The 19,136-nt window shown below is 47.8% G+C and overlaps 1 protein-coding gene across 3 annotated transcripts in view; it reads right to left on the reverse strand.

Moving 5' to 3' along the window:
* The window catches only part of TBC1D2 (TBC1 domain family member 2), a 51,879-nt gene extending 33,318 nt beyond the window's left edge, over positions 1–18,561 (reverse strand). Inside the window, exons 1-3 of one of the 3 annotated variants that reach the window (XM_082694931.1) lie at positions 17,653–18,561; positions 13,309–13,447; positions 7,461–7,608 (exon numbers count right to left, since the gene is read on the reverse strand). In XM_082694931.1, coding sequence (XP_082551057.1) covers positions 7,461–7,608; positions 13,309–13,447; positions 17,653–18,027 — 662 coding nt within the window. In that variant the 5' untranslated portion in view covers positions 18,028–18,561. Of the gene's footprint in view, positions 1–7,460; positions 7,609–13,308; positions 13,448–17,652 lie in introns of those variants that run through there. The other 2 variants (XM_082694932.1, XM_082694933.1) reach the window with 2 other exon arrangements.
* Positions 18,562–19,136: the final 575 nt, after the last annotated feature.

Below are 19,136 nucleotides of genomic sequence, written 5' to 3' on the forward strand. Positions count from 1 at the left end.
AGAATGGCTAAAATTAACAAGATAGGAAACAACAAATGTTGGCAAGGATGTGGAGAAAGGTGAACCCTCTTACATTGTTGGTGGAAATGCAAGTTAACACAGCCACTCTGGAAAGCAGTATGGAGGTTCCTCAAGAAACTAAAAATGGAGGGGTGCCTGGCTGGCTCAGTCGTTAAGCATCTGCCTTCAGCACAGGTCATGATCCCAGGGTCCTGGGATCAAGTCCCGCATCAGGCTCCCTGCTCTGTGGGGAACCTGCTTCTCCCTCTCCCACTCCCTCTGCTGTGTTCCCTCTCTCGCTGTGTCTCTCTCTGTAAAATAAATAAATAAAAACTTTAAAAAAAAAAGGAAGCTAAAAATGGAGGTACCCCACGACCTAGCAATTGCATTACTAGGTATCTACCGCAAATATACAAATGTATTGATCCAAAGGTGCACCTGCACCCCAATGTTTAAGCAGCAATGTCCACAATGGCCAAATTGTGGAAAGAGGCAAGATGTCCTTCAACAGATGAATTGATAAAGAAGATGTGGTGTATATGTACAATGGAGTATCACTCAGCCATCAGAAAGGATGAATACTTACCATTTACATTGACATGGATGGAACTGGAGGGTATTAGACTTAGCGAAAGAAGTCAACAGAGAAAGACAATTATCACATGGTTTCACACAGATGTGGAATATAAGATCTTAGGGGGAGGGAGGGAAAACTGAATGTGAAGTCATCAGAGAGGGAGAAAAACCATGAGAGACTCTTTTAACTATTGGAAACAAACTGAGGGTCACTGGAGGGGAGGTGGGTAGGATAGGGTGATGGGCATTAAGGAGGGCACATGATGTGATGAGCACTGGGTGTTGTATGCAACTGGTGAATTACTGACCACTACATCTGAAACTATTGATGTACTGTATGTTGGCTAATTGAATTTTTTTTTTAAAGATTTTATTTATTAATTTGACAGAGAGAAATCACAAGTAGACAGAGAGGCAGCCAGAGAGAGAGAGAGAGGGAAGCAGGCTCTCCGCTGAGCAGAGAGCCCGATGCGGGACTCGATCCCAGGACTCTGAGATCATGACCTGAGCCGAAGGCAGCGGCTTAACCCACTGAGCCACCCAGGCGCCCCAGCTAATTGAATTTAAATAAAAAAAATATGGAATGGAAAATATCAGAATGGATCCCACTCAGAATGGAGTTAATATTTTGTAAATTACATATATGTGTACTAACTGAACTATAAAATAAAATGTATTTCTTACTGTGATGGTGGTCAATGGTTTGAAATACAATGAAATAAATGTAGAGGTCATTCACTTAAAAGGCAGCAATAGTGTGGTCAAAAGAGAAGGGGAGGGGCGCCTGGGTGGTTCAGTTGGTTAAGTGTCTGCATTCAGCTCGGGTCATGATCCCAGGGTGCTGCGATCAAGCCTGAAGTTGGGCTCCCCGCTCAGCGGGGAGTCTGCTTCTTCCTCTCCCTCTGTCCCTCCCCCAACCTTGTGCTTTCTCTCCTGAATAAACAAAATCTTAAAAAAAAGAAAAAAGAAGAGGACGTGAAGAAGGTCTGTAGATCTGCGATGGGAGTCCTGGCTTCATTGTATCATCCCTCTGTGCAATGTACACTTCTAGCAATATGGGGGACAGATTACCCTGAAAAACCCTTATTCACAGACACCTAGATGCTAGATAAATACCAAACATGTTTCAAAAATACTGAGCTGAATTCCCAGGAAAGGAAGGGAAATTCTTGGGGACGTGAAAAGATGAACTTCAAGTGGGAAGGTGAATGTGCAGATCAGACTACTCCTCAGCAAATATTCACCCCTTTCCCACCACCTCCTTAGGAGTAGAGTACTTCCTCTCTGGGCTTGGGCATGGCCATGGGATTTGCTTTGTTCAAAGGGATGTTAGCAGAAGTGATGTAATAATAGGCTTAAAATGTCCTTGTTTACAGAGCATGGCCTCTTGAAGAACATGACTCAGGCAGCTGCTGGTCCATGGAAGATGAGGAACACAAGGAGAAGACCTAGATCTTTTTTTAATTAAAAAAAAATATTATTTATTTATTTGGCAGACAGAGATCACAAGTGGGCAGGGGGGCAGGCAGAGAGAGAGAGAGGAGGGAAGCAGGCTCCTTGCTGAGCAGAGAGCCCGATGCAGGGCTCGATCCCAGGACCCTGGGACCATGACCTGAGCCAAAGGCAGAGGCTTAACCCACGGAGCCACCCAGGCGCCCCATCAGCAGATCTAAATCTTACCAACAGTTTGGAGTCAAGACCCGGTGTACCTAGCCTATATCAGCTGAATCCAGATATGTGAGAAATAAAGATGCTTATTCTGAATTCTGAAATTTGTGTCTGCGGGATTATTGTTGTGAAAGTTGAATGAGGACATGAGTTTGTTTTGGGGTCAACTGTGTCTTTTTTTTTTTAATTGAGATACAACTAACACAGAACATACATATGTTCTGCCCCACAGCGGGCTCCCATACATATGTTCTGTGTACAACATATTTATTCAACATAGTGTGAAACGATCACCACACTACATCTAGTTAATAGCCATCACCACACACAGCTACAAGATGGTGTGTGTGTGTGTGACCACAGATCAACTGTTGATATCATAAACCTAGAACACTGGCTGTAAGAGAGGAAAGAAAGCAAAGTTTTGAACCCATATAAACTGCAGCGTTGAAACTGAAATTCTCACAAACAGCTGGGAGTCCTGTGAAGAAGTAAATTAGGAAAAAACTCAGGCCTGCTGCCAAAATCAACACAAGGAAACTTTAGGTGAAAGCTCCAGGTTCTTGTGCTATTTTTATTTGGTTTTGGTATCAGGATAATACTGGCCGGGCACCTGGGTGACTCTGTTGGTTAAGGGTCTGCCTTTGGCTCAGGTCATTACCCTGAGTCTGGAAGGCCTGGCAGTGTGGGGGAGTGGTCATAAAGACTTGCTCTGGAAAGATAACCTTGGGCAGCCCTTTATCCTCCCTGAGCCAGGGTTTCCTGATCTGGAGTGGGGATGAGGAACATGTGCACAACAGACAGCGACTGGGTTCTTCCACTGGCCAAGCACTAAGCTGACACTAGTTATTCAACTCACTCAATCCTCACCAGGGTCCAGTGAAGTGAGTAGCAGTGTCACATCCACTGTCCAGAGAGGAGAATGGAGATTCAGAAAGGATAAGTAGCCAAAGCCACAGAGCTAGTGAGTGGGGGGACTGAACATCAGACCCGGATGCCTGACTCCATACCCTAAGAATTTAACTGTTATGACACCGCCTCATAGATTTGTGCAGCCATCTCAGCGACGGTGCAAGGAACCTAGCACAGAGCTCTAGAAGCACTCTTACTCCCTTCCCCGGAGTATGGCCCCAGGTCATGGCAGAGCCCACAGCAAGCTCTAAGACCAGCCAGTGCCCAGGGTGCAGGAGACAAGGGCAATCCCGATCATACTGGGGCTGTTAGCAGCAGCCCATGGCAAGTAGCCCACTTCTTGCACCTTTTCCTCACATTTTCTGTGGGTTATTACAAATGTCGGGAGGGAAGTAACAAACTGATCCTCTGAAACTTCCTTCCTTTCTGTCTCTGCATGTTCTCTCTTCCACTTCTGTTTGTGGCCTTCATTGCACAGACCTGGCTTAAGCTTGGTGAGACTACACTGGATACAACCTGGATGGGTGTATCTCAGCCCCTTCTGCCCCACAGCGGGCTCCCAATGTACCCAGTTCTCTCCAGTTCCAACTGAGGAAAGATCCCCTGCAGGGCATCTTCCTTATCCACTCACCCTGGGAGCTCACTCATGCCTGACACCCCCAAGTCTCTCTCCCCAGCTCAGATTACTCTCCTGAGTTCTGGGCCTCTCTATCCAAATGCCTCACAGGGGCAGTCCTACCTCCAGCCAGCAGGCCCTGGAGGACACTCACCGTCTTTCCCTAAAACCTGCTTCTCTCCTGCAAGCATCACCACCTTCCTAGCTACTGGAAGGACTTCAAACACCGAAGTTAACAGGGAAATGCTCTGAGTCACAGAGAGCCAGGGGTCTCTAATCCAAGTCCAGGGAACAATGTAGGCTGCTTCCTAAGAGGTCCCAGTCTATCTGAAGTCCACAGAAAATAAGCACCTCAACAGGCTCAGTATTTGGTACCATCTAAATTCCCAAGAGCTTCCTATTCTTCAGTTAGATTAACAATAGTAGCAGCAGGGGTGCCTGGGTGGCTCAGTGGGTTAAAGCCTCTGCCTTCAGCTCAGGTCATGATTTCCGGGTCCTGGGATCGAGCCCCGCATCAGACTCTGCTCCGCAGGGAGCCTGCTTCCTCCTCTCTCTCTGCCTGCCTCTCTGCCTACTTGTGATCTCTGTCTGTCAAATAAATAAATAAAATCTTAAAAAAAAAAAAACAATAGCAGCAGTAGCAGTAGACAATATTTATAGCAGTAGACAATAAAAAAAACAGTAGCAGCAGACAATATTTATAAGTACTTTATAAAGTACTTATCATGGCTAAGCACAGTCCTAAAGCACTTCGCATGCATTGGCCCATTTAACTCCCACACTAATCGTGTAGGGCAGGCACTGTTGTATTTACTTCTCTAACAATTTAAGTGAGGCACAGAGAAATCAAACAAGTTGCCATGGGCAGCACCTGGTGATATGAATCCAGGCAGTCTGTCTCCAAAGCTCAGGCCATAACTGCTATCTTCTTATGAACTATTTAAAACAAATCCTCCTTGTGGGAAATTGTATAAATAATGAATAACAAATGAAAAAGTAGCTGAGATACGATAGACATATAGTAAGTTACACATTTTACAAGTGAATTTAATAAAAGAAAAACAAAACTAGAGGCATCACAATTCCAGGTTTCAAGTTATATTATAAGGTGGTAGTAATTAAAATAGTATGATACTAGCAAAAAAATTAGACACATAGATCAATGGAACAGAATAGAAAACCAGAAATAAACACACAATCATATGGTCAATTAATCTTGACAAAAGAGGAATGAATAAGCAATGGGAAAAAGACAGTCTCTTCAACAAATAGTGTTGGGGAAACTGGACAGGTACATGCCAAAGAGAGAAACAAGATCACTGGGTTAAAGAGTAAATGTGAGACCTTAAACCATAAAATCCTTGAAGAGAGCACAGCAATAATTTCTCTTACATTGGCTGAAGCAACACATTTCTAGATATGTCTCTTGAGGCAAGGGAAACAAAGCAAAAACAAACTATTGGGACTACATCAAGATGAAAAGCTTCTGCACAGCAAAGGAAACAATCAACAAAACTAAAAGGCAACCTACTGAATGGGAGAAGCTATTTGCAAATGACATATCTGATAAAGGATTAGTATCATAATATATAAAGAACTGATACCATTCAACACCCCAAAACCAAATAATCCTATTAAAAATAGCAGAAGACACAAATAGATATTCTTCAAAAAAGACATCCAGATGACCAATAGACACATGAAAAAATGCTCAACATCACTCATCATCAGGGAAACACAAATTGAAACTACAATGAAATATCAACTCATAATCTATCAGAATGGCTAAAATCAACAACATAGGAAACAACAAGTGTTGATGAGGATGTGGAGAAAATGGAACCCTCCTGCACCATTGGTGGGAATGTGATCTGATGTAGACACTCTGGAAAACAGTAATGAGGTTCCCAGAAAAATAAAAAAATAGAACTACCCTATAATCTAGTAATTGCGCTACTGGGTATATGCCCCCCAAAATATAAAAACTCTACCTCAAAGGAATCCATGCACCTCTATGTTGTAGCATTATTTACAATATTCAAATTGTTGAAGCAGCCCAAGTGTCCATCCCCTGACAGATGAATGGATTAAGAAGAAGTGGTATATATACATAAAAGAATGAAATCTTGCCATTTGCAACAACATGGATGGAGCTAGAGAATATAATGCTACGTGAAATAAGTCATCAGAGAAAGACAAATACCATATAATCTCACTTATACATGGAATTTAAGGAACAAAACAAATGAGCAAAAGAAAAAAGAGAGAGAGAGAGAAGAGGGACAAACCAAGAAACAGACTGTTAACTTCGGAGAACAAACTGGTGGTTGCCAGAGGGGAGCTGGGTGGCAGGATGGGTGAAATACGTGATGAAGATTGGAGAGTACATTTATCGTGATAAAAAATAAAACTTCTATAAAAATTTTTTTTGGGGGGGCGCCTGGGTGGCTCAGTGGGTTAAGTGGCTGCCTTCGGCTCAGGTCATGATCTCAGGGTCCTGGGATCGAGTCCCGCAGCGGGCTCTCTGCTCAGTAGGGAGCCTGCTTCCTCCTCTCTCTCTCTGCCTGCTTCTCTGCCTACTTGTGATCTCTCTCTGTCAAATAAATAAATAAAATCTTTAAAAAAAAATATTTAGACGAGGGGTGCCCGGGTGGCTCAGTGGGTTAAGTGGCTGCCTTCGGCTCAGGTCATGATCTCAGGGTCCTGGGATCGAGTCCCGCAGCGGGCTCTCTGCTTGGCAGGGAGCCTGCTTCCTCCTCACTCTCTCTCTGCCTGCCTCTCTGCCTACTTGTGACCTCTCTCTTTCAAATAAATAAATAAAATCTTTAAAAAAAAAATTTTTTTTTAGGGCGCCTGGGTGGCTCAGTGGGTTAAGCCACTGCCTTCATGCTCAGGTCATGATCCCAGTGTCCTGGGATCGAGTCCCACATTGGGCTCCTTGCTCATCGGGGAGCCTGCTTCTCTCTCTGCCTCTCCCTGCCACTTCGCCTGCTTGTGCACTCTCTCTCTCTGACAAATAAATAAATAAAATCTTTAAAAAAAGATATTAAAAAAATTTTTTTTTTTAGAAAGTGGGTTGCATACAGTCACTCTGGGAAAAAAAATGAATAATCTGATGCATTTCCCATATGAAGACACTTTTGATGTTATCATCATGTTACGTTCAGTAGGATCTCAGTTAGGCAAGGAGGTATACAGAAATTGCAGAGGAATGAGATATACCAAAGGCTAAGAATGCTGTCTGGGTGATAGGATCATGGGTAATTGAAAATTCTACCTTTCGAGATGTTTCTAATTTCCTACAAAGAGTATGCACTACTCTGGGGCACCTGGGTGGCTCGGTCAGTTATGCATCTGCCTTTGGCTCAGGTCATGATCCTAGAGTCCCAGGATCAAGTCCCGCCCTGGGCTCCCTGCTCAGCAGGGAGTGTGCTTCTCCCTCTGCCCTTCACCCCACTCTCTCTCGCACTCAAATAAATAAATAAAATCTTAAAAAAATATATGCACTACTTTAAAAAACCAGAACAACAAATGTAGTATTTTAAAGTAATAATGTGATGAATTAAAAATGAAGCCCCTAACCCTTTCCCCAGGCCCACCTCCTTGCAGGGATCACACCAGATCATTTTAAGCTCCAAAGAAGGGGCTGTGTGCAGCTTGGCCAGCCCCTCCGTTCCACCGCACTTACTGTATTTCAGTTCCAAGATGCTTGAGGGAAATGTTCTGAAGGGCCAAGGGCATGGCAGGTGCGGGCTGCAAGGCAGCCTCCACACCCACAAGCCCGGGGGGCGTTTGCACAGGGCACAGGAATTCCTCCAGCTCCGCTTCCTCTTGCTCTGGGGAACGAAGCAAAGGGCAGTCATCCGCTTGGTTCACTGTACTCGGACATAATAGACAGAGGTGCGATGGGCTCCCTCCCGCCCGAGCAAGCCTTCCTTGTAGGTAAAGAGCAGCCAAAGAGGCAGGCTTTTCATCAAATGTTCTCCCAGGAAAAGGAAGCATCTTGCTGAGAAAGTCTTCCTGAAAACCCCGTTAAAATATGCGGAACTGCAGATACTTCTACCTCTGAGAATCCATCCTAAAAAAGTGAGCTGACATGCAGACAAAGCTTTATGAGCCAAGTGGTTCATCTTGGCCCTGCCTGGCTTCAAACTGGAAATAGCTCCCTCAGACTGGAAGTAAAGACCTGGGGAGAGGTGAAATAAATCACGACGCCTTCAGAAAACAGATTTTTACTCAGCCATTTAAAAGGACGTTAATGAAGAATGCTTAAGAACACAAGGACTAGGCATGGGATATATCTATATCTACATCTGTATATCTATATCTATATATAAAAATATAAACTGAGGTTATAGCAAGATCTTAGTTGTATAAAAGAAGTCTCACAGAAATGCACTCTGTGTATGAACAGAGGTCAGAGTGCATGGTGGGATCAGAAGCAGGATGTCCTCATTATTGCTTTGTATTTTTTCCCAAACTGCCTACAGTAAACCTGGGTTATTTTTTATAAGCAGAAAAATAATACATATTCATCAAAAGTAGGAGTTTATAAGGAGATTTTATAGCATCAAGGTTTTAAGTTCACAATGTGGAGTACCAAAAAGCAGAGCAGGCCATTTGTATTAGATGATCTGAAATATTTTTAAATACAAGGCAGGCTGGCGGGGGGGCTCATAATGTAATGTAGATACCGGCTGTCTCTGGGTGCTGGGATTATGGGTACTTTTTCTTCTTCTTCTCTAGGTTTTATAAATCTGCTTAAACAATGATTCTTATACAGTGAGTGCTTCAAAACATTTAATGTTAAGGAACACTTCAAGGCTAAGGAAACATATTTGATGTGTAAGAGAGAGCAGGTGAAATAGTTAGAAGCTGGTTTTGAGTGTTATAAAAAGCAGAAGAGAATTAAGGCCACTGATCGGATGGCAGGATCTGGATCAGGCGGCTCCGGAGACGTGGATGGCAGCTGACACCTTCCACTCGAGCCCTCTTCCTAAGGAGGTGAAAAATGTAGGGGAAGTGGGAATTTTATTTTTGCACTCCATCGGCAAACAGGGTGTGGGAGCAAAAACATTAAATACAATGGTAGGGGCCAGCGGAGCTATTTAATCTACTCACAAACACACTTTGCAATCAATATATTTCTTTCCTACTAGGCTCGCTCACATCCGGCAGACTGGCCAGTAGTGGACAAGGCCAAGACATTCTCTTGAGCTCCTCTCTTCGGTTCACTCTCTCACCAAACACTTCTAGCATCTGTCCTGATGTTTCTGGGTGGAGCTGGAGAAAGTTTGATAATCAAAGGTGTAGGAGGCTTCTAGCTTAAGGAGCAGGGAGAAGTGAGCGGAAGCTGGAGGGCAGGCCAAACAAAGCATAGGGGAGTCTTAGGGGATTGAGACAGATTGCTTCACCTGAAGTCAGGGAAGACTTCTGGGAGGAAGGGCCCAGAGGGTTTTCCGGGTTTTGACCTGCCAAAGGAGTGAGGGAGGGTCTTTCTGGGTAAGTACAGGCAGCAGCAAAGGGTTCCAGACCCAGTGCTGGGAATGCTGGGAGGGACCAGAGAGGAGACAGGGCTAGGAAGGACAAATGCGCAGGGGAGTGCTAAGAGGGGATCTCATCTGGCTGGGTACACAGGGTCTCCTGGGGGATTCAACAGAAGCCCCAAGGAACCTGGGCTCAGCTGTGGGGTTAGAAGACCTGAAGCCGGATCATGTTTGTGTTGGAAGGGTGCTGTGATCAGGCTGGAAATCATATATTCTCCTCTGGCCTCAGGTTCTACATGTTTAAAACAGGAAGGCTACTCCCCACCCTGTCTCCTGCAGAGATAAAGTATACGAACATACTTAAAAACCATAAAGCCCCACTCTGTGGACTTAAATCTTTCAAAAAAGTTGTCTTTAATCCAGACCTTGAGCTGATTCAAAATAATTAAGGTCTTCTGGTTTATCAATACTTTGGCCATCTTTATTCTCCCTCATTCAGCACATAAACATGGTCAATTTGTCTAAGATTTTAATGTCTTGGCAAGGACTTCCTCTAACTGCCAATATCTGTTTTAACTTCCACATGTGGCTCTAAATGTCCTCTGAGGTCACACCAATTAGGCCTCGGTGGTAACTGTCACCACTGGTTGGACCTACCAGGGAGGAAACAGAGGCTCAGAAGGTTTGTTGTGGCCAGGGTCACATAGCCGGCAGCAGAGCCCCGCACTCAAACACAGTTCCTTGCTTTTCCATTAAAACTACGTGGCTTGTCAGAGCAGGCTTTGTGACAGGCAGAGGGTTCCAAAAGGGAGAGGCTGCCCCAGAAGGCAGCAGTCTCCAGAGCAAGGTCTTCAAGGGATGGCTACGGTGGCAACGGCACAGTGAAGGTCAGCACTTCCTTCAAGAAACAGAACTGATGACCCAAGGCTCTGGTCTGGGTCATGCCTTCAGGGAGGAGAAATACTGTCAGTGAGCAGACCACACAAGGAATTTTCGGCTGCATTTATTTGTAATCCTCCCTTTGCTGGAGCTGTAGGCACTGCTCTATCACCAGTAGGAAGTCACTGCCTAGTGAAAAGGGCCTGGGCCAGCAGGTCACATCCCCACTCAGCACTGGACATGGCCTTGCTTCCTCAGCCTAAGGAGAGGGTTGTGAGCCTGCAGACTAGGGTTCAAATTTCAGTGCTGATGCTTTCTTGCTCTGTGAACTTGAACACCTCCTTTGGCTTCTGTGGGCCTCAGTTTTGTCTTCTGTAAGATGAGAACAACACTACCATATAACATTGATGTGAGGATTGGATAACATGATGCGTTGTGTTAGAACTGTGTAAGTGGTATGCATATTTTTATGATAACATATACTTAAAAGATTGCTATTTAGTGTAAATTGTGTCCTACTCTGGCAACATATAAATTATAAATTGCTTTGCCCTTGATCTTTCTCAGCTCTTGTGGAGACCAATGATTAGGTGAAGCATAAAATAAAGGTATAAACACTTAAAAACTGTAGAGAAGAGAACATGCCTTGCAGATTGCTCGACGGCAGTGAGAGGACACTTCTTACAAGATGAAATGTCTGTGATTCAAAGTCAGATGTGAGTCAGTTGGTTTTCACTGCCCTGGGAGCAGGCTCTGCTTCCTCCCAGGAAGGGTGGAGACTGGCGGTGGGGCAATCTGCTCCCAGCAGCTAATCCAGGGCCTCCCAGCTTGCTCATGAGTCTAGAAATGTCTTCTGGGGTGTGGGGGCTGGGAAGGTTTTCCAGGGACCTGTTCGGGGAGGGTGAAGGCTTGCTCTGGTAGGAGAAAGGTTTTAGAAGACCATATCCCAGCTTCCTACGTCTCCCACCTGTGTGTTTCTTGGACAGTGTCCTCTCCCCGGACATGTCTCCAGCAGGGGCTGGCCCAGGAGAGGACTGCTAAGTGCGCTAAACCACAGCCACAGAATTCAAGAGCTTCAAAAGGGTTCAGCACAGTAGAAGAATTTGTGGGATCCCAACGCAATTTCAGTTCCAACTTTAGTTCCAGACATACAAGAATTTTGTTTTCAGGGGGAGTGTCTTGTCACTTCTAATCAGAGGCTGATCTCCAGCAACTGTGTTGAGTCAGGCTGCGGCTGTGCACTCAGCCAGGGTTGTTCCGCTCTCTGGCCGATGGGGACTGGATGGTGGAATGCAAGTACAGAAGCACAAAGAAACCCTTCTCCAAAGAAAGCCCTTAAAAGCATGAAACATCCAGCAGGCTCTTGGAGCAAATGACTGATAATTATTACTGACAATAAAAAAATAGCTGTTATTTTAAGTGTAGTACTATACTGGTACACATATAACAACAACTTTATTAGGACAGCTACTATGCATTGAGCAATTACTATGTGCTGGCATGAGGCTAAGGGCTTTGCGTTCCCTTCCTCATTTAATTACAAAATCCAATGCGTTTGCTCACAAATATCTGATGTGCCAGCAGGGTACTCGGTACCAGGGACATAAGCGACAAAGACATAGGCCCCAGCCCCGAGGGCAGAGACTGACAAGGATGCTATAATGAGGGCACAACGTGCCAGGCCTTGTTAGAACCATGTGAACAAAGTGTTGAGGGCTCATACAGAGGCCAGCTGGCAAAGTGCTGGGAGGCTTCCAAGGGGAGGCTGGCAAGAGCAGGCGGCGACACTGGAGTGTGGCTGTAGAGAATAAGCAGGAATTTGCCAGGCAGACACGCTTCTGGTGCTGCTGAAGCTCACAGTGTGAGGCGGGCATCGGGGGAGCAGGCAGAGGTGAGGCAAGGGGGGACGAGCCCTGAGCACTGTGGTGAAAAGCTGGGCCAGGGACGTGATGGGGGGCCATGCAAGGGGACAGGGCTCCAGCACTCATTTTACAAAGCCCACTCAGGCCACAGCAGGGAGGACGGGTCCGAGATGGCAGGCCAGGACACAAGACGCAGGACAGGGGCGGGGAGGCTGCTGGGACTTTCCCGCTGGGAGCTGGGGCCTGCCCTCGGGCACCGGCAGTGAGCAGGAGCTGGTCTGGCACAGAGGCCGGAAGGCAGACACGGCCAGCTTGGTGACTGACTGGCTTGGCTCACCAAGACTGCTGAAGGGGTGAGGGTGGCACCCTGATCTGGGAGCCGCCGAGCAAGTGAAGCATCATTTAACAAGAGGAAGGAAGCTGGGGGGGCAGAGGGTCAAGGGCAGACAAGCTGGGTTGGGGACATTTAAAACAGCCCAGTACAGAGGTCTAGAGGCGCCTGGCCACAAGTCGTGCCCTAGCCTATCTGGCCGCCTGTCACCACGCGGCAGCACGAAGCTGTAACAAGACTGAAAGCTGTTCTGAGAGCAGCTGGGGGTGGTCTGTCCGGATTCTCAGCCTGCCTGCCAAATGGCCGCTGTGCCACGGCGTGGGGCGTAGGGGTGGGAGCGAGGGAGCTCCAGCACTCGTTGGCGCTAGGGATGTCCTAGGACTTGGAGCCAAAAAACTTCCCTTGCGAGCCACGTGGGGGTGAAGGACTCTGCCGAGGGGAACACTCTGGCTAAAATCAGCCATCTGTCCAACCTGCGGCACAAACACACGCATGTCAGGAGCAGCACTGATAACTGCGTTTTCTCACTAACCCTCCTCACAGCAGCCCTGTGCGAGGTTCATTTCTCCAGAACGTCCCATAACAGTCATCGAAATAAGAGCTGCCATTTCCTGAACTTGTACAACGTGCCAGCCTTGCTCCGAGCACTCCAGGTGTATGGATTCATGTCATTCTCAGAATAATCCTGAGAAGCAGGCAGGACTTCTGAAGCTCATTTTATATGGAAAGAAACGGAAGCTCAGAAAGGCTAAGCCACTTGCTTAAGACCACATAAGCTTAGGATTTAAACACAGACATCCTGGCCTCAGAGCCCCAACCCTGTCCTCGAGGCTACGCTGTGTCTTGCCTGACCGTGACTCTTCCCCCTGGCTCTTGGCTGCTCTAGCAGAGGCTCCTCCTGCTCACTCCCAACAGGAGCAAAGGGCTTGGTCCCCACGAGTCCTGGGGGTATGGGCAGGAGGCAAACCCCCTGGGTACCTGGCTCGAGGCGCAAGGTGGGCCCGTTGGCAGCTGGGGTGGCAGGGGCGGCAGGGGGCGCGGGCGGGCTGCTGTGGAACTCCCAGCGCTTCGTCTGCAGCTGCTGCAGCCAGTACAGCATCACTTGCTTGGTGGCAGCCTAAGGAGCACAAGGGTTAATCAGTATGGCCCTGTGCCCTTGGCCTGGCACTGGCTCTGAGACGCGGAAAGACCATGGGAGGCTTCGTAATTCTCTCCCTCCCATAAACAAAAAGTTGTCACGGCCAAGGGGTGCCCACCTCTGAAGCACCACCTGCTTTTTGGCCACAGAAGCAAAGGAGGCTCCAGCCCCAAACCCTGAGGTTCCTTAATCTTTCTGGGTCTGTTTCCTCATCTGTGTTATGGTGACGACGGCACTCCTGTCACAGGGCCGGTAGGAGGATGCAGTGAGGTCAGGAAGGTGAAGCGCCCAGCGCGGCAGCTGACACACTGCAGGAGTTCAGTGTGTGCTCACTCGATAAGGGCATTTGGGGGTGGTAAGAGACAGGGAGGGAGCTTTGAAGTTCTGGCCGGGGATGAGGGGGGATCCTGGCACAATCACCATCTCCCTGTGTGACATCACACTGTCTTAACCTACTGTGATATTGTGGTTAATGAGAAACATATATCTGGTCATTCAAATGCCCAAAAATATATTTCTCATATGTATTTGATCTTTGTCTATGGTTTCTGGCTCACAGCTCCTAAATCCCTTAGAATTTCCTGGGATAAGGGTGATCAGAAGGTGACTTTTGTTGTTTTAAGTAACTCTTGGAAAGCCCTTAGGTGACCTACTGATGGAAAGCTAGTCGCCAGGAGCTTTATGTGATTAGAGGCCTGGAACCTTCAGTCCCACCCCCTTCCTCCCAGGAGTGGAGAGGGGCTGGAGGCTGAATGGGCAAATGGTCAACGACTTAGTCCATCATGACTGTGTAATGAAGCCTCCCTAAAACCCCGAAGGACTAGGTTTGGAGAGCTTCTGGGCTGGTGAGCACAGAGATGTGGGGAGAGTGGCGCATCTGGAGAGGGTGCGGTCATTCCTGCCCTTCCCCAGACCTTCCCCTGTGCATCTCTTCTGTGCATCTGCCTGTTGAAAGGTATCCTTTCTCACACCCTTTAATAAACTGGTGATGAAAGTAAGTAAGTGTTTCTCTGACTTCTGGGAGCTGCTCTACCAAACTAATGGAACCTGAGGTCACTGGAGACTCCAATCTGCAGCCAGCTGTTAGACACAAAAGTAACAGTCTGGGGCTTGTGACTGGCCTCTGCAATGAGGTGTGGGCGAAGCCCTGTAGGACTGAGCCCTTAAGTTGTGGAATCTGAGGCTGTCTATGGGTAGACAGTGTTAGAATTGAGTTGGAGGCACCTGGCTGTGTCAGTCAGTAGGGCATGCAACTCTTGAGTTGTGAGTTTGAGACCCAAACTGAGCATGGAGCCTACTTAGAGAGACAGAGAGAGAACTTTGTGGTGTTGTGGTAGGAGTGGCAGTGGGGGAACCCTCCATGTGCCATGTTGGAATTGGGTCCAGGAATCCTAAAAGACTGACTTTTTATGGAGTAGAAAGAATCCCTCCTCTGTTTTGGGGACACACCAAAATCATGGATATGATTGGGAACTGGAAGGCCATATGCATACAGTAACAACACAGTGGCACCCTCCAGGGACCCCAAACAAGGCAATGGTTGATGCTGGTCATTAATCTCCCAGCCCTGGATGATCCAAATACCTATATTTCCCATCTATTCCATAGTTGGATCCTTCAGGAAGGACCTGCACTTCTACAGATGGAATATTAAGGCTCTGAAGTTGTTTAGGCAGGTGGTGGCAGAGCTGGTCCCAGAACCTGGGTCTCCCCCTTTAGGCCAGAGATTTGCTGTCATTTATGGCCAGGAGACTGTGGCTTCCCTAGAGAAGGCCTGGGATCAGTTGGGCCAAAGGAGCCAGGCAGCTCGCTGGGAGTGGATGGTGAGCCTCACAGAGCTGCCTACAAGGCCATGTGAGAAGAGCAGCCTGCTATGGGCAATCAGGGCAGGCTCCCCATTCTAAGTGGTCCATAGATAAGGTGTGTACGAGGCCGGGGGCTCCATGAAAGAGGCCCTAGGCTTGTCAGGGAGGTACCATATAAGATAAAATGATGCCCACCAGTCTTCTCTTTCTACATACTCTCCTGAGAGACCTCAGCCCCTCCCAGGGCTTCACCATGACCTTGTGTTGCCAAGTTCCAGCCCATACCCAAATACCCCATTTTATTAATTCACTGGACAAGTGTATATTGAGCACCTACTATACGTGTCATGGTCGATCCTCTCAGAATTTAAGAGTCTACTGAGTGGGTGTCCTACAGCCTCCCATCCTGGGCTCCCTCTATTCTGACTGGCCCAACTGGACAGTCAGCTACCCAACTCCTCCCTTGCGTTCCTCCTCCTTCACATCTCTAGTCACCCCCATTGGTCTCCCTCACCTGCTCACAGCTCTAGCTCATTCTCTCCCAACCACCTCCTGATGGACTTCGTGACCAGCAGCCTTGCCTTCTAAGGTTTTATCTACCCAACAGCCACAATAAGTCTTCTAAACATTCTAATCTCACAGAGTTTCCTTGCTTAAAGCTCTTTAACAATTTCCCACAGCCCACAGGACAAAGTCCAAGGTCCCAGGCCTAACTCACAAATGCTCTATGCTTGGGCCTCAGCTCTCCCACTCCATCTTTTGGGCCCCTCTGTAACCCAGGCTCCTGTGATTGGCCAGGACACTGTTTCCTGTCTTTGTTCATGGGGCTCTCATGGCCAGGAATACCCTCCCTCTTAGCTACTTGTGGAAAACCAAACCCGTTTTTCAGACCTCAGATGTCATTTTCTTCTCTATGCTTCCTTCCTGGGTAGACTCTTCCACTCAGCAGAACCACACTTGGCTGGTACAGACTTAATCAGAGCGTCTCTACAGAACATTTCACTGTTGTGTGCTAGTCAATCTCTTAATTCCCTCAGCAGACTGTAAGCTGTTTGAGAACCAGGGGGGCAGGTCTGATTAGGCTCCATGCCCCAGGGCTTAGCACAGAACCAGGCACACACACAGAGCAAGGGAACAGTAAAAGACAGGTGCTGGAGATCCAGTAGACAGCACTCAGCCTGTGTGGGAGGGATGCATGCGTGAACCACATGACCTCCAAAATGCCTGCCTTCCCCGGCCTGGAATTCCAGGTTTGCCTTATTTTATCTGATTTCCCCAGCCTGGTCACCAGCCAGGCCCAGCCATTAAAAGGGAACTGAAACTACAGGCTATATGCAGGGGCTCAGCAGATGCCCAGTTAGCTGGAAGTGGGGGTGGAGAGGTGGGAAGACAGGGTGGGGCTGGGGAGGCTGTCTGCTGGCACAGTCTTCTCCGATGAATGCGAATCCCAGAACTCTGAACCCAGATTTGTCTTTCCACTCAAGTTCTGGGGCACCTCCTCTTGACATGCACATTATGACCATGGTTCTATCACCATGTGGGGTCATTAAACAGGAATTTATTGAGCACCCACTAGGTGCTAGGCTGTATCTAGATGCTGGGATTAACTCAACAATTTGCAGGTGCCAGATGCTTACACACCTTGTTTTAAATCTCACAAATACCTAGATTCCGAGAGGTTAAGTAGGTTGGACAGGGTGACACAGCTAGTAAGCAGCTGATGTAGAATTTGAATCCAAGCCTGTCTGTTTTTAAAGCACATGGCTCTCCCAGTTAAAGGTGATATTAAAACAAAACCAACTGATGGTAAAACACGTTAAGACATGCCTCTGTGAACATTCTAGGCCGATCCAAGAAACCTAAGTATTTTATCTCCTAGTTCCGCCAAAGTTTGCTAAGCATTCAGTCCCCTTGGCCAAAATAACAAGAAAAGTGATTCAGAATCTGGGACATGAGAGGATTGCACAGCTCGTATCTTGGCTATATTTCAGCCCCAAGTAAGAAAGTTAAGGGTGACCAAAAAGTAAAAGTTTTGATACAGTACTGAGAGGTGGAGAGACTCAGGGATTCCAAATGTGGGCTACACCACTCTGGAGATGAATTACCTCTGGCTGGTCACTTCATCTCTCCAAGACTCAGTTTCTTCATTCTAGTATGGGTACATCATCCCCACCTTTTCCGCCTTTGTCTGGGAACCCAGTGAGGAAATGGGTGTGACTGCGTTTTGGAATGCACTAATCCCTGGCCACCCAGGGTTCACTAGGGGAGATCAAGGTCTGTGATCCTTGTTTCAGTGAATTTACTGTGACCACTCACTCGTGCCCGCCCGTGCCCTGGGAACTCACCCTAGCTGAAAACGGAAAAAACTGCCCCATTTACCTTCAGAGTAATAACCCGGCTAGGAGTCTTGATTTCAAAAGTCCCCTCCTCGGCGTCGGCCTTGCAGTCAAAGACCGCACTGGAGAGGTCGATGCTGTCCAAGGGATTGGCATCCTGCGCGGTCCGCGAATAATACAGGTGACATTTCTTCTCGTCGTAGAAGAACCAGCGGGATTTCCAGCCCCGGATGGGCCCCTTGCCGCCAAATTTACTCAGATAGCCACAGAGTTTTTTGGGGGCCGCGTCCAAGGGACGGGCGCAGCCCTCCGACTCCTCCCGAGGCAGCACCTCGGGGCCCCTGGCCGAGCCGGCAGGCTCTTCGGAGCTGGGGGCGGAGGAGCTACACTCTGCGGGGTTCTCGTGGGCGCCCTCCATCGCCGCTGGAGACCGCCAGACCGATTGGAGGCCAGCAGCCAACTCGGGCCAAATCTCAGAGACTCTGGGGGTGCTTCCCAAGAAGGAGAAATCTGGGCGGGGGCGGGGCCAGTAGCGACCCGCCCCCAGGAGACGGCTGGAAAGCGGACCGGGGCGGTTCACCGCGCCTTCGACTGAAAGCCCGGGTGGGGCGGCTGGCCACGCCCCGTCCGACCTCACGGCAGCCAGGCCACGCCTTCAAGACGCCCTCTGCCAGCACCGCCCATTCCTCCTGCTTCCGGCTTTTACTGCACGCCTGTCAGCTGTCTTTAGTGAGGGCAGCTGCGAAGCTTGAGGGGGCCCTCAGGTTGAAGGCGTGGTGTCACTGAGCTAGCTTAGGGGCAGAGAAGCGGGAAGAGACACCTGTCTCTGACTAAGCTGCCTCGGTAGCTTGCGTAATAACTTAGAAGGATGGTCCTCCTTGCGCCTTAAGGGCTGTCTTTACCCCCAGGTGCAGGGAAGCTTACCACCGGACGGCGCATTCCCCGGCCATTGGCTGCGAGGGACGCCGGCTCGATGACGCCACTTCCGGCGCAGCTACGGGCGCTCGCGTGTCTGGGGCCCTTCCCGCAGGCTTCCATCCGGAGAGTTTAGCACCTTGGTGACCCTTCGCTGACTGCTGGGGACTCCCGTGCATCTGTCCCAGCTCCTACTTGCCTCCTTCCGCAAGCCGCCCAGGCCCGGCTGCTGCTAAATGATGATGCTAAAATCTTTAAAATATTTGCAAACCAGTTCCAGTGTTTTACAAAGAATTATATAGTATATCTAGAAGGAGTTACTTGAGGATATTTTAATAACTAGGAAAAAACCCCACATCTGTAGTGCAAAAGCAAGCATCTTAATATTTTGTAAAAAGATATTTGATCAAAAATGTATTTTCTAAAAAGGTGTGTGATCAAATTCAACATCTATTTCTAAAGTTTAAAAATGTATTATTATGGAAATATAGTTGGTACACAGTGTTTCACAGTTTCTTAATAAAACAAATAGTATATCTTGTTCTAGATTTTCTAGCTAAACAATGATCAATATTTGAAAGAATATAATAGTTTCAAATACACAACTTAATC

The sequence above is a fragment of the Mustela nivalis genome (assembly GCF_964662115.1).
Source record: "Mustela nivalis genome assembly, chromosome: 13".
Lineage (NCBI taxonomy): Eukaryota > Metazoa > Chordata > Mammalia > Carnivora > Mustelidae > Mustela > Mustela nivalis.